The following is a 14,133-nucleotide window of genomic DNA, read 5'->3' as shown; positions in this document are numbered from 1 at the left end:
TACTTTCTGTAACTATGATTTTGACAAATCTAAGTACCTCACATTAGCAGAATCATGCAATATTTGTCCTTTTGTGTCTGGCTTATTTCACGTAGCATAATGTCCTCAGGTTTATCCATGTTGTAGCATGTCCCAGACTTTCATTCCTTTTTAATGCCGAATAAGGCATTGTAAGGCTTTCATTCCGTTGTACGCATGTACCACGTTGTGTTTATCCATTTGCCAGGGGACATTTAGGTTGTTTCCACCTTTTGGCTGTTGCAGATATGATGCTGCTTGAACATTGGTGTAGCACAGTGAACAGGCTTTTGTATGGGTTTATACTTTTATCTCTCTTAGGTATATACTAGAAGTGAAATTGCCAGGTCATATGGTACCTCTATAGTTAACCTTTTGAGGATCTGAAATCTTCCCTGAGTTCTGCCTCTAAGTGGGACTTGGGTAGATATTTTCTGAACCCAGGAGTTTAAAAAACTTGGTTTCAGTCCTGATTCTACCACTAATAAAATTTATGATCACGGACAAGTAACGTTACTGAGCTCCCCTATGGAAGTACTCACATTCTTCTCATGGAGTTGTTTCAGTTACGTCAGGTGAGGTGAATGTGTCTGAGGAACCACGATACCCAAAAACCCCCTCCTCTCACTGGGTGCCTACGTCTCCTTGAAAAAGCTGAAGCTTTTATGCTTATGTTTTAATAATAAAGCTCCCCAAGGGCAGACCTTCGTTCATAAACATGAGGACTTTGTCAGAGAAATTGACAAAGAGAGCTCAAGTCAGATAAAAATACCCCACTAGAGAGTGAAATCAAGCTAAGTGCTAGACAGTGTGTCAGCATCTTGTCCTCAGGGCAGCTTCGTGTCTAGTGTGGGGCCAGGTACGTAGTGAGACTTGGTCAATATTTGTGGAACAAATGAAACCAAAGTTTGTGTCGTCGTAGTAATTAATCCTCCTGCTGGGAATCTATCGTAAGGAAGCGATTTAAATCAGGTCAAAAAATCTTGCATGAAAATGTTAACAGCCGAATTATTTTTGATGAGAAAACAGAAAACAACCTCAGTGCCAGTACAGTTGCAGTGGTGCAGTAAATTCTGAACTATCCCTTGAGAAAATAACCTAAGGTCTGGAGGCTACATGGAAACACAGAAGGAAACTTGAGTGAGGAGAAACAATACAAAATGTTACTAGAATTGTATACAAAGTTATTTTTTAAAAGTCATAAAAATAGACTGGACAAAATACATTAGAATGATAATGTTTTATAATAGTAGACTTATGGGTATCTTTTTCTGATTTAAAGACTTTCTGTAGTGTACCTGGTTTCTAATTTAAATGGATTTTTAAAGCCATTTATTTCATTCCTCAGCTGCTTTTGAATGAAAGGATGCTTCTGTTTCCCTCTCAGGTGAATGATCTAGAGCAGAGCCTGCAGGCCTCTGAAGAGAAGCTGAAGCAGAGCGCTGGCGTTGTGGCAGCTCAGGAGGCTCAGATTCAGGAGCTTGTAAGTGGTGATTGTGGCCGCCATGTTCTGGGCCCCTGATTCTTTCCCTTTCTGCCTTTGCAGATGCCCCAAAGTCACTCCTAACTTCTGGAATGGTTTCTGGACCTGACTTTAGATACAATTGTGCTGGATATGAGCAGGTGGGCAGCTGCAGGTAGAGGGAGTCAAGACCTGCTGGAAGGTCTGAGTCACTCAGAGAGGGAGTGACTGGCTAATTCCCACCTGACAGCCGGCCGTGGGGCCCGGCCTAATTCTGGGAGCTGGCAGTGGTAGCTCCGCTGGCACTCAGACTTCAGCTAGCAGCCAGGGCTGCGGAGAACAGGTCCAGGCTCTGGGGAGAAGATGGCAAGGGTTTGGCCTGTCATCACAGCCTCAGGAGAGCTGCTGAGTTAGAAACTAGAGAAATAAAAATGGCGTTCATTGCATGTGTGCCTTGTCCCAGGAACTGCTAGTACTGTGTGTCTGTCACATTTAGTCCTTGCAGCAGACCCAGGAGGTATGTACGGTTGTCCTCCTTCTCTATAGGAACCAAGCTCAGAAACACTAGGCCATGGTCTCCCAGCCAATAAAGGGCAGAACCCTCATCCTTGAGTCCAAGGCCTTGTCTTCATTGCTTTGTTATACTGCCTCTCAGTAGAGGGCAGCACTGAGTAGGGAGGAGGGTGAGAGAGGGCTGTGCCTCAGGACTGACTATTGCCCAGAGCTGTGCCCCCAGAGCCGAGACTAACCCCACACTCCAGTTTCCAAGTAGGCCGGGGCCCGGGGCAGTAGGCAGAGCCTGCAGGTGGACCTCAGCAACACCCAGGCTGCAGAAGGTCAGAAAGGTCCACCCATCTTTGGACCACCGAGAAATGAGAAACGGAGTGAGGCCCCTGTTGCCACCCTGAATAACTGTCGTCCGGTACCCCCGCAGGCCGCCGCGAACAAGGAGAGCAGCCGCGCACAGCAGCAGGCCCTCGCCCTGCGGCAGCAGTGCACGGAGCACCTCTGCGTGCTGGAGGCCCAGCTCGCTGCCCTGGAGCAAGCGCGGGCCGCCGACCAGGCGGCTGCGGAGCGCGAGGCGGTGAGCGAGGAAGGGAGCGGGCCGGGCTGATCTGCACCAGGTTCGCGCGTGGCTGGGCCACCAAGTAGTGTGACAGGAGGACCAGCCCGCTTCGGACCAGGGAACCACTTTTTAGAGTTTTTATCTTTCCAATAAGATGCCTGCTCACGAGACCAGATGTAAAAAGGCTGCTTTTAGAAAAACCACAAACCGATGGGTTTTCTTTTTCCTTGGGTGGCACAGGACTTCTTGACACTTCATGAGCAGTGCCATCAGCTTCTTCCCGCCTTCTTTCTAGAATTCATATTGTTCTTCACTAATGGCTTCTCCATTTCCCTGGTCTCTCTCCCTGTTCCACGGTCTTCAGAATCAAAGGCCTGTTTCTTATGAGGAGTTTGTGAGGTGGTTCTCCCCTCACCCCATTCTCATCTCCCATGCCTGCGGTGAACAAAAACGGGGAAGAGGGGCATTTTTAAAGGTTCCATGTCAAAGAGATAGGACCGTGCCCAGGGGAAATGTGGTAAAGATCTTTTCTTTCAATATGTGCTTCTCTTAATTTGCAGAGAGAGCTGGAGCAAGAAAATACAGCCCTTAAAGAAAATAAGAATGAATGCGAACTTTCTTTACAGCATCACCAGCTTGAATTAAAGAAGCTAAAGGTATTTACCTAATTGATTCAGTTTCATGAGAGCATCGTGTCTTTTACTTGGAGGAGTGTAACTAGCATTTGTTCAATAGTTGTTAGGCATTTGCTAGAAATTGTCACCTCTTTAACTCCTCTCAGTGACTCATGACGATAGGAAGAATTACGATGATTTTGCAGTTAATGTCATTGAGGTTCCGAGTGCAAGTCATCTGTCCAAGTCGCATAGTCAGAGGTGATGCTGGTCTGACTTTTCACTCCACAGAGGCCCAGCCCTTCCTCTGTGTCGTCGTCACTAGCTGCCTGAAAATAATGCTGTCAGTACCACCGCTGGCTCTGAAGCAGGTCCTCAGGTCTTCAGGACCTTATTCGTTTGCATCAGGGATCCTGAACATAAATGAGGAGGCAGTCCGCTGGATTGCTTCCCTTCCCTTCCTGAGAACTCGGTCTTTATCAGGTGCTGCTCCCTTCGTGTCCTGGACATAACTGGATGCAGAGGAGAGAGATTCTGCCACTTAACTTATAGGCCTCCAGGCTCCCGGCCCCTTTCGTAGCAGATGCTGGGTCGTTGCAGTAAAGCTGTTTAAAAAAACAGTGAATGAGTTTAATAGCAGATTAGAACTGGCAGGCACACACAACTGAGTCTGCGTGGCTCTAAAGTCTGTGCTGCTGCCTCAGAGCCACATGCGATCCAAGACCGTGGGATTCGAGGCTGCCTGGCACAGCTCAGGTTTGCAGCAGGAGCCACCAGTCTGCCCCTGGGGATGATTCCCCTGAGAGGCCCAGGGAACAGCTGTTTTGAAAAATACGGATACAAACAATTCTAAATATATGTGCACTTAAAAGAGTGTTTCAAAATACTGGAAGCAAAGATCGACAGAACTAAAGAGAGCAAGAGACAAATCCATGATCACAGTCAAAGAGTTAGCATGCCCCTCTCTAACTGACGGAATGAGGAGACAAAAGACAAAACGGAAAGCAGGTTTGAACAGTACTCTCCACCTACTCGACCTAATTAGCTTTTATGGAATCCTCTCCCTAACAACAGCAGAATATGTATTCTTTTCAAGTGCCCTGAGAAGACTGTAGGCCAAGTCACAAAACAAGTCTAAATATATGAGGACTGCAGTCGTTCAGGGTATTATCTCACCAAATGATAGTAAACTAGAAATCTAAGGTATTGAGAAAATTCCCCAAACATTTTAAAATTAACCACACTTTAAGTAGCCTGGCTTTTAAGTTATCGACTCTCAGCCCACACCATCCTTTTATATTCTGCTTTGCGATGCCGCACCTGGGACTCTGCACGCCACGTTTCTGCTTGTCCAGCTGGCTCCATGTGAATGCTGCCAACAGGGGAGACTCGAGGAAGACTGGAAGGCAGGAGCGGGGAGGAAAAGACCTGCTCCTTCCTGTCAGCTTCCTGCTCTGAGCAGTGCCACTTCCAGTTTCTTGCTGAAGCAGCAGCTGCATTCACATTGCAGTTTTTCCAGCACTTGGGGCTGAATTTACTCACTGTCCTCTCCACCAAACACACGAGTGCCAACTGAACAGTGCATCCCCGCCCCGCCCCGGGAGGTCTGTGCCAGATCTGTGGGGCTCCTCGTCTTAGTCCTATGGAACAAGTTTAACAGCAGATTAGAACTAAAGAGGGAATTAGTGAAATGGAAGAAAGGGCAGAATGAAATACAGAAAAGGAATGACAAAAGGCACATAAGATACTTTGAGGTGTTCTATCGTGTGGCATTGGAGATACTGAAGATGAAACAAACGAGACAGGAGAGTCCTCGAAGAGATAATGGCTGAGGATTTTCCACAGTGACGAAAGCCATCAAGTCACAGGCACAGGTGTGACCATCCTTACAAAGCCAAACAGGATACATTTACAATCCATACGCAGACACAGCATGATAGTTGAAAGAAAACCAATAAAACGAAAACAGTCACCAATAGACGTGCACCTAAAGGAAGTACTAAAGAGCATCTTTCAGCCGAAGGAAAATTCTGTATGGAAGATGGAAGGAGGTAAGAAAGAATGAAGAGCAATGATTATTGCAAGTATGTACAAGAGAAGAAACAGAAAATCTGACCCCCAGTATGTCATTGGTGGTCCAGTTAGGAGAAAGGGACCACCCATTATCGAGAATTTATGTTCTAATGTAGTTTTTAGTCTAGCACTGAAACAGTTAAAAGATAATACAAAAGTAGCAACTGAAGGAAGGAGCTGATTATTTTTCCTGTGGCCAGATTTTTCCGTTCCACTACACCATTCACATGGGCCTTTCTGTGTTGATTTCATTAAACCAGCTCTTCAAATTCTAGGTCCCCCAGCCTTGACCGAAGTACTGGCTTCTGTGCCTATGGGACAACTGAGCCTCGGTAGTGTGCTGGTTTCTAGAGGGGTCAGTGGGTTGTCCACTGGGACAGTTCTCAGAGGAAGAGAGAGGGCATTGCGGCAGAAGGGCAGCCTGCGCACCGGGGGGCGTGGTCTGCCCCTGCAAGACGGCGGCCCCTCTGCAGGCTTCACATGACGTGCACAGCGAAGTGCGAGCTGAGTTCGGGGGCCCAGTCTCCTACCTGTTCTCTGGGTTGTAGGAAGAATGGAGCCAAAGAGAAATTGTGAGCGTGGCAATGGCTCAAGCTCTGGAGGAGGCGCGGAAGCAGAGGGAAGAGTTCCAGCAACAGGTAGGCTCACTTCTGTCCCAGGTGGCACCAGCCTGCCTTCCCATCGGTCTAGGGCAGGGTGGACATAGGTCGCAAGAAGGACAGCAGCTGCGTGATTCCTTTGACGTTTCTAGGAAGGTGGGAGAAAGTGTTATAAAGAAACCCTCACCCCGTAGGAATGCCCTTTAGACAGTGACGGTCAGTTATTACGACATCACCTGAGGAAGAGCCCGTGCCCAGGTACTCGCGGGCTCTCTGTGCGGTGGACATGAGGTCGGGCTTCTGGCAGGGTGGGAAGAGCCTCCCTGTGAAGACAGACTTGGCATCGGGCCCCAGGATTCTAGTGGGCTGGCTCAGGCCTTGGGCAGATCCTCAACAAACCCGAGTCTCCGCGTTGCCTCTGAAAAGACTAGGTTGGTGACACCCTCCAGGACATCATAGTGAGGTCATGTACAGCAAACTCTGGGCATGTCGCAGGCACTCGGGCCCTGAAGTTATGGTTGTAACAGCTCGTTGGAAGGTTAGGCAGGGTGGCCGCGTCCCTGGGGGCCCAGTGCAGCCAGAGGGGCGATGCGGGTGGTTGCCCCCGGCAGGGTGCCTGCCGAAGAGACTGGGTTGGCGCATTTTTGGGGGAGCAGGTCAGCCTGGGGTCAGCTCTAGGCTGTGGACTCCAGGGACAGATTCCTGGGGGACCATGGGGAGTGGAACGTGGAGATTCCTGCGGAGGAGATGCGGCCTCTGCTGCCAGCCTTCCCCTCTGGTCGGGTTTCTCCCCAAGGCTGCTAACCTGACAGCCCTAGTAGACGAGAAGGAGCTGAGTGTGCGGGAAAAAGCCGAAGCGCTTCTGCAGAAAGAGCAGGAGATTCTCCAGCTGAAGAAAGGTGAGGAGTCTGCCCCTGGCCGAGCCCTGTCACCCGTTCCCGCCCAGCACCCCAACCCTGCGGCAGCCCATCTGGGAGCAGAACTCGCCGGACTCACGGTGCCCACCTGCCTCCCCTCTGCCTGGCCCAGGTCACGACGCGGCCCTGCTGCACACGCACCAGCTGCAGACCGAGCTGGAGGCCCTGCGGAGCCGGAGGGCAGAGGAGCCCGAGGCGGCCGCCGTGCGGGAGGGCCTGCTGAGGCTGCCGGGCCGGGGGCAGGGGCTGGTGCTCTCTGACAGCGAGCCTCTCGTGAGTGCCATCGGGCGAGTCCCCTGGGGCAGCCATGTGCTGCCGGACGGAGGGTGGGGGGCTGGCTGCCGCACTTTGCCAGGAGGGGGCGGCAATGGGAGGACACAAGAGCGCTGGGTTTACTGGCCGGGGTGTTGGGCACATCACTTCCCTGTGCTTCGGCTTCCTTTCTTTAAAGCGCGGGACGGTGGTGGAGGTGGGGGGGTGCCTAACCGACCAGGAGATTGCGAGTCTTGAGAAGCCCTTTGGAGGTGGCAGCAGCTGTCAGTGCTCAGGCGGTAAAGCCCTTTCCTTCCGAGCACACTCACTACATGGCATCTGATTGTCCCTCGGGAGGTGCTCGCGGGCCTCACCAGAGCTGGTTTGCGTCCCGGCCAGCTGCCTGTTGGAGCGGACCAGTCCCACCTTTGGAACGAGTCTGCTCTCCTTCCCCGTGGACCTGTGGCTTACATTGACCATCACCGGTCCTGGCTCTCAACTTACTGCCACCACCCTGTAGGCAGCCTCGAGGGCCATGCAGGACTCCGCGTTCCGACTTACGGCTGCGGAGGGAATACCTAATGGCGAGGTTGGGGCCACAGATCTGGGGCGGCTACAGGAGGAAAAACAGGACTTGGAGCGGCAACTTCTAGAGAAAAACAAGGTGAGGATGCCCTTCGCCTCGGCTGTTTATATCTTTGCTCAGTCCCTTCTGAGAGTTTCGCCGACACCCCTGGGCACCTCACGGGGGAGACGCGACCTCATTCCTTAGAAGGGCTTCTCCCCGCTTCCCTCTGCTCCTTCCCCCCGCATTGCCTTCTCCCTTTCACACCTCCCCAGTCTTCTCCTGCGCCTCCCGACCCGACATGCCATCCAGAGCATGAGAGCTTGGGCAGTAGCAGGTCTGGGTGTTCCCAGCCACCTCTGCCATCACCAGCTGGGTCATATTGGACCCATATTGTCTCCTTACCCACGGACGTCCTTTCTACAGCTGTCTCCTTCTGCTGTCCCCGGCACTCTCTCTGCTGTCCCCAGCAGCCCCTCTCAGGCACCCTGGCCTTGCCTTTCTGTGAATATCAAGTACCCTCCTGCCTCACGGCCTTCGTACTTGCTGAGCCTTCCATCCAAAATATTCTCCCCCAGTTATCCTCGCCTCCATTATGGTATCGTTTTATCAGTGAGGCTCCGCAGCTATCCCGTCAGCCCTCACCGCCAGAACCCCTACCCCCTGCCTTGCTTTTTCTCTCCATGCCGATATATTGTATATTTGGTTTGGACACTTTTCGCTCCTGAGGGCATACATTTATTGTTTGTTTGTTTGTTTGTTTGTTTATTGGCTATTTCCTCAGCCTCTAGGACAGTGTTTGGCGCATAGTAGGGACTCAATATTTGTTGGATGAATTAGTGAAATGAGCCTAAAACCTAGAAAATCAAGCAACATAAAATAAAATAGCAAATGTACTTTTGGGGGAATGCCCAACCTCATGATCAAATGAGAATGCCAGCTGAAACAACACGTCACCATTTCGTGAGCTGGGGCGTTAGAGGCAGTTAAAAGTGCTTGACAGGACTTTCACGCTCCTCTGGCCCAGTCCTCCCATCCCTCTAGAGAGACCGTGGAGATAACCTCTCTCGAGAAAAGAAAGCATACTATGGCTTTGTTAGCTACACAACTAGACATGGGGCGTCCCCTAGAGTTACTGTCACATTAAAAGTGACAATTAGGAAACTGGAGAAAGCTGTGAAAACTCTGAGAAATGTAAAATACCATTCAGAATTCTAGATTCTTGATGCAAGAATGGTGACGGACTAGAAATCCACAGGAAAAACTCATTTTCATACATCGTTGTGAGGCTTTGGAATAGTATTTATTTAAAAATTTTCCTATATTGCTGGTTATACAGTAAATTTTTCTTTGAGAAAACATTGGGAATGTGTAGTAAATTGTATTTAAGGCTTATAATTAAACACTTAAAATAGATAAGTAAAAGACATAAAACCCAGTGTCGGTGGGCTACGCAGAAGAACCACGATCTTTTACACTGTTCAAAATAAGCATCGAGTCACAGTGTTTCAAGGCAGCGACGGTAATGATAAATGTCGGTCTGTGTCCTGCTCGGGGATCATAGTACATGGATATAATTCCGAAGGGCTGACTAGTCCGTACAGAGGTGTTTCCATCTGTGCTACTTATGGAGGCGCGCTCCGGAGGCAGTCCTGAGGACAGAGCCCCTGGGGAGGGTGGGACAGCAGGGCGCTCGCGTGCTCTGCAGAGGGGTATATGATGACATGGTGGCCATTGATGGCATTGCCAAGAGCAAGTGTGTGCACAGCAGCTGCGCGTGAGGGACAGAGCCCAGCACAGAAGACATACAGGTGTGACAGCACAAGCCTCTCAGGAGACCAGGCAGGGACTTCTAATAGTTGTCTGGGTACCCAAGAGAGCATCTGTCTGTCCTGTTGTCCTTTGCTCCTTAAAGATGGTGAGATGTACATTTAATGGACGGCTTTTCATGGGGTGGGGGTTTGTCTCAGACCATAAAGCAGATGCAGCAGAGGATGCTGGAACTCAGAAAGACGCTGCAGAAGGAACTGGTGAGTGCCCCTGTCCTCCCCGCTGCCTGCGCCCTCCCTGCCCTCTGGTTCTCCTGGGGTCCCTCGGTGCCTGGTGATGACGCTCGCAGGTGATTGCAAGGCGTCTCTGGGAGGTCAGATGTCACCTAGTAGGACAGTGTCCCTGCCAGCTTGAACATACCTTTACAGTGGCTATGTGGCCTCAGGCTTGTGCCTTCCTCCGAGCCTGTGTATTGTCAGGGGAGTCAGTGAGGTGACTTGTGTGCCACATGCGGATGGCAGAGTGGCAGGCCCTGAAATGGGAGGAGAGCAGCACCCCTGCCCTGGCTGGGTGCTCACTGCCACCGGACATGCGTCCTGACACAGATAAAGGGGATGTCGGAACTTCTGCAGGTGGCCTCTCTCCTTTCAGCCGTCCACCCCGTGTGGAGGGGCCGAGCCTTCTTCATATGCTGGCGCTTCCTCCCAGGGGGCGGCCCATTCACCTTACTGTGCGCAGGGGGTGGCAGAGGACCAACAGGTGATCACAGGGTAGGCCAGGCGAATCTCCCGTGTGATTTTAAGAAGCGTCTTGAGTGGCTCAGTATAGCATCTTTCCATTGGTTTTTCAGAAAATCAGGCCCGATAGTGAGCTTTTTGAAGTCCGGGAGAAGCCCGGCCCTGAGATGGCAAACATGGCCCCTTCTGTCCCGAATAACACTGACCTGACTGATGCCCGCGAGATCAACTATGAGTACCTTAAACACGTGGTTTTAAAATTCATGTCCTGTCGGGAATCTGAGGTAAAGGGCGTCCGAGTTGCCTTTTGGGTAGAGTTCCACCCGAGGGCCTGGCTCACATGCCCAAGCCCCGCATGGCCTTCTACCAAGGCCACTTCTTCCTTCCTCTCCAGCCTTCCAATTTGGCCACCAGTGTGGACACTTCGTCATTTCTCCAGCTGGCATTGACCTGCTGATTGAGCAGCAAGCAGGGGAGGCGAGAGTGGGGGGACCTAGAGGGACTGGCTCCTGGGAGGACATGTGGGTCGAATGCTGAGGCCAGAGGCCAAGGGACCAAATCTGCCTACTGAGCAGCCCCGCCGAAGGAGCAGGGTCGCTGTGTGGCTGTCCTGGTGATCTGGCCAGTCCCCGAGGTGGACGATGGAGGGGGAGAAAACGAACCTGTCATTGCCATCAACCTCAGAATGGCCACCTGCACCCTCCACGTGTTCTTGCCCACCGAGCCAGGAGCACACACCAGGGGTAGAACCAGAAAGCTGCCACTTAGCCCCGAGCCACCCCTCCACCCCCAGTGGAGTCCCAGGCAGCAACACTTGCTTTGTTTCAGGCTTTTCATCTTATAAAAGCTGTGTCAGTGCTGCTGAACTTTTCACAAGAGGAAGAGAACATGCTCAAAGAAACTCTGGAGTACAAGGTAGGGCTTCCTGGTCTGCTGTCCCTTCCAAAAATGGGGTCAGTGATCCCACACCAGCAAACAGGAGCAGCCACGGCTGTGCCATCAGCTTAGAGGGCACTCTCGGAGGACGAACCTGACTCGGGCAGTGTTCACTGAGGACGAGCTTCGTGCCTGCAGCTCGGTCTGTGCTCTGCTTGACCAACAGACCTTGTTTTCCAGAGCACTTTTATTGATATCACTTCATCAGTTGCCCTAGGTCTGGCCCAGCACCCCGACTTAGAAATATATATATTCAAAACGTATCTGCATCAATTATAAATAGAAAAAAATTTAAGGAAAAAATACCTATAATTCCACCACCTTGTGCTTATCGGCTCAGATTTCCTCCTGTTTCTCTCCTGTGCTTGGAATGGGCTCTGAGCCCTCCAGACGTTACTGCCGCATGGTCTTCACTGCTCTGCTCACAGCCAGTCAGGATGCCCGGGCAGGATGGGGGTGGCCCAGGGGTGGGGACGGAGCTCTTTCAGCTCCCTCTGCCCTAGTCCTGATTCTCATCTCAGGAGCCTTTCCCGTTCCAAACACAGATGTCATGGTTTGGGTCCAAGCCAGCTCCCAAGGGCAGCATCCGGCCGTCTATCTCCAACCCTCGGACACCGTGGTCCTAGATGGAACTACCCAAGGACGGAGCTCTATGGGCTGCCCCATTTTCCATGAAAAGAACACTGACACACCAGTCTGGGTGGGTTTTTAATCACTGTCGCTGCAGTATTTTGTACAAGTATCTAAACATTGTTTACAAGACTTAAGGCCCACTTCCCTGCAGACTGCTATGAACCTCAGGAGGTAGCTAATCCTGTCATTCTGGTCACAAATGGGAGGGTCCTGGCACTACCCACATTTCCAGTGCTGCTGAAATCCCAGCCCTGGCCAGCACCCATCCGCACCTGAGTCCTCTGACTTTGTTAGCACGGAAAGCTGAAGCCGTCCGCATCTGGCAGAGAGGAGGCGGCCAATCCATCACGTAGCAACGACTCTGGACGTAGCTTGCCCTTTGGAATGATGCCCAGCACGCCTGGCTCACCTGGTTCTGCCAGGGAGAGCCAACTCAGCAGGGGGGCTTTTAAAAATTCTCCTTCTCTGTTAGCATGTTGGGGTTCAGACGAGTTAGAAGAGGCTTTTTAACCCTTCCTCTCAAAACATTATTTTACCTTGTTTCTCAAACCACCTTGAACTTTAGATGTATAAATCTTTAAGATGCTCTGGGACCAGTGTGGATTAATGAATATGCAGCTTTCTGTCAGTATCTCATTTTACTGAAGAAAACTAGCAAATATATAAAAAGATCCTTAGTACCAAATATACTCAATTGCCTTTCTAATGAATGTACTTGTCCTGCATAGGTAAACCACTTTTAACTATTTTTTTTATAGCTCAAGTTCTTTGCTCTTATAAACATGTTTTCTGTTGTAAAAGCCATTTAATGGCGTTCTTAAAGGAAAATCAGAGCATCAAGAGAAAACTGTTTCTAACGGGATTCTTGCCCCTTTGTAATTCGCTGGCATCCTATGGCATCCGCTTCCCTCTGAAGCAGTGGTGGTATTTCATTCGCTCTGCTCTTAATTCTGGGTTGTTAGCACTGAGCAAGCACTAATCACATGTTTTCTGTTAAGCACAGACCGCTGTATTCAGAGAGGCAGCAGCTGTCCCTCCCTCAAGCCCTGACCAAAACATTGGAGGTGGTCTGCCTATATGTGGAGCCACCAGCTCTCCCTCACCCTACCCCCCAATTATTTAAGATGACAGTACATATGTGGTGTCCAGATAGCCCCCAACTGGCTGCAGGACTTGATCGTATACAGATGGCTCTGGTAATGACTGATGAAAAGTTGTATTCGTTATTAAAGAAAAGGGAACGTGCTTGCCCTGGATAACCACAAAATCAAACAAATCTAAAGGGAAACCGTTTATTTAGTTTGAGGAAAGTTTCGCTGGTCAAATAAAAATAGCTGGAGCTCCTAACTCCGTTGTTATCCCATGATGTAAAGTTCTGTTTCTCAATTACACTTAGGGTTAAAATATCTCAGAAAAACAAGGCTCTTGCGGAGTTAACCTGCTACATTTTCAAGGGCAGCATCACCCTCGTCCCACCTGGGCTCTGCCATCCCAGTGACCCATTCTTCAGTCTCCTCCCATGACTCCTCCCTGCCAATGTCTGTCCTGTTCAGAATGCCATTTTCCATTTATCTGGTGGGGACACAAAACAGGAGTCCCTTCTATTCCGTCATTTTGATGAGGAAGAGGTAGCTTTACTACCTGTTCTAGAGTTCCGAAGGTCAGGCAGTTCAGGGCTTGCCACAGGCAGCTACAGCACACCTGCAGGAGCCCGTTCAACTCTGGGGCCTCACAGCCCCCCACAACCCCGGGCAGGTGTAGGTGTGGCTGTGGGGCCCATCACTCGGTCTGTACTTGCTTAGAGAGGATGCATTTTGATTAGGCGTTCCTCCTGCATGTTGAATTTTTTTCAGCTTTAAGAGTGGAGTAACTTCAGATTTAATGCACTTTCACTTGTATAAACATTCTGTGAGAGACAGTATATGACCCTTTATATGAGCATTGGATCTGGATCTCTCCCTCCATGTTGTAAATAGGGATTATATTATCTAAAATTGCTGTAGAAAAATTATTTGTGGTGCAATATACTTTTTGATTAAAGCTCTTCAATCCAGATGCAACTACAGTGGGTTTTACTGATAGTTTGGTGTCAATATTTCTTTGACTTAATAAATTTAGTACATTGTGTCTCATATTCAGTACTTCAAGGGCTACATAGCATGTGTTTTGGAAAGAATCTCCCCACATAGGGTTTGCATGAATAAATATATGCAATTTAATGAGCCAGCAGCCTAGGCCTACCTCCCAAGAATAGTGGGGGTTCTGCAGGAGTTGGGAGGACTGTGTCACTTTGGTCACGGTCTATCTCCAAGGCCCACAGAATGCAAACTAGTTATGTGTTAAAAAGGAAAGAAAAGCATCTTTACTCTTTGAAGAGGCTCTTGTTAGTATTTATAGGGCACAAAATGTTCTTTTTATATCTATAGGCTGACTACCTGTTTCTAGCTTTTAATTTTTAAAAGAACTTGTCAACATTGCAGTAAGAATATTC

At 49.9% G+C, this 14,133-nt stretch overlaps 1 protein-coding gene across 3 annotated transcripts in view; it reads left to right on the top strand.

Annotated features, from left to right (window-relative positions):
- Positions 1-13,723, top strand: part of GOLGA1 (golgin A1) — a 36,279-nt gene extending 22,556 nt beyond the window's left edge. Inside the window, exons 13-23 of one of the 3 annotated variants that reach the window (XR_005652531.1) lie at positions 1,406-1,501; positions 2,415-2,564; positions 3,107-3,202; positions 5,782-5,871; positions 6,629-6,731; positions 6,862-7,022; positions 7,522-7,665; positions 9,482-9,596; positions 10,187-10,357; positions 10,902-10,988; positions 11,555-11,647. Coding sequence is in view for 2 of the 3 variants with exons in the window: in XM_039861696.1 (XP_039717630.1) it covers positions 1,406-1,501; positions 2,415-2,564; positions 3,107-3,202; positions 5,782-5,871; positions 6,629-6,731; positions 6,862-7,022; positions 7,522-7,665; positions 9,537-9,596; positions 10,187-10,357; positions 10,902-10,988; positions 11,531-11,635 (1,263 nt within the window). In the remaining variant the exon portion in view is untranslated. Of the gene's footprint in view, positions 1-1,405; positions 1,502-2,414; positions 2,565-3,106; positions 3,203-5,781; positions 5,872-6,628; positions 6,732-6,861; positions 7,023-7,521; positions 7,666-9,481; positions 9,597-10,186; positions 10,358-10,901; positions 10,989-11,530 lie in introns of all 3 variants that reach the window. The other 2 variants (XM_039861697.1, XM_039861696.1) reach the window with 2 other exon arrangements.
- The last annotated feature ends 410 nt before the right edge of the window (positions 13,724-14,133 follow it).

Source organism: Pteropus medius, unplaced genomic scaffold, assembly GCF_902729225.1.
Source record: "Pteropus medius unplaced genomic scaffold, Ma_sr-lr_union100, whole genome shotgun sequence".
Lineage (NCBI taxonomy): Eukaryota > Metazoa > Chordata > Mammalia > Chiroptera > Pteropodidae > Pteropus > Pteropus medius.
Note: the sequence above shows the minus strand (reverse complement) of the source record. Positions and strands in the feature narration are given on the sequence as shown.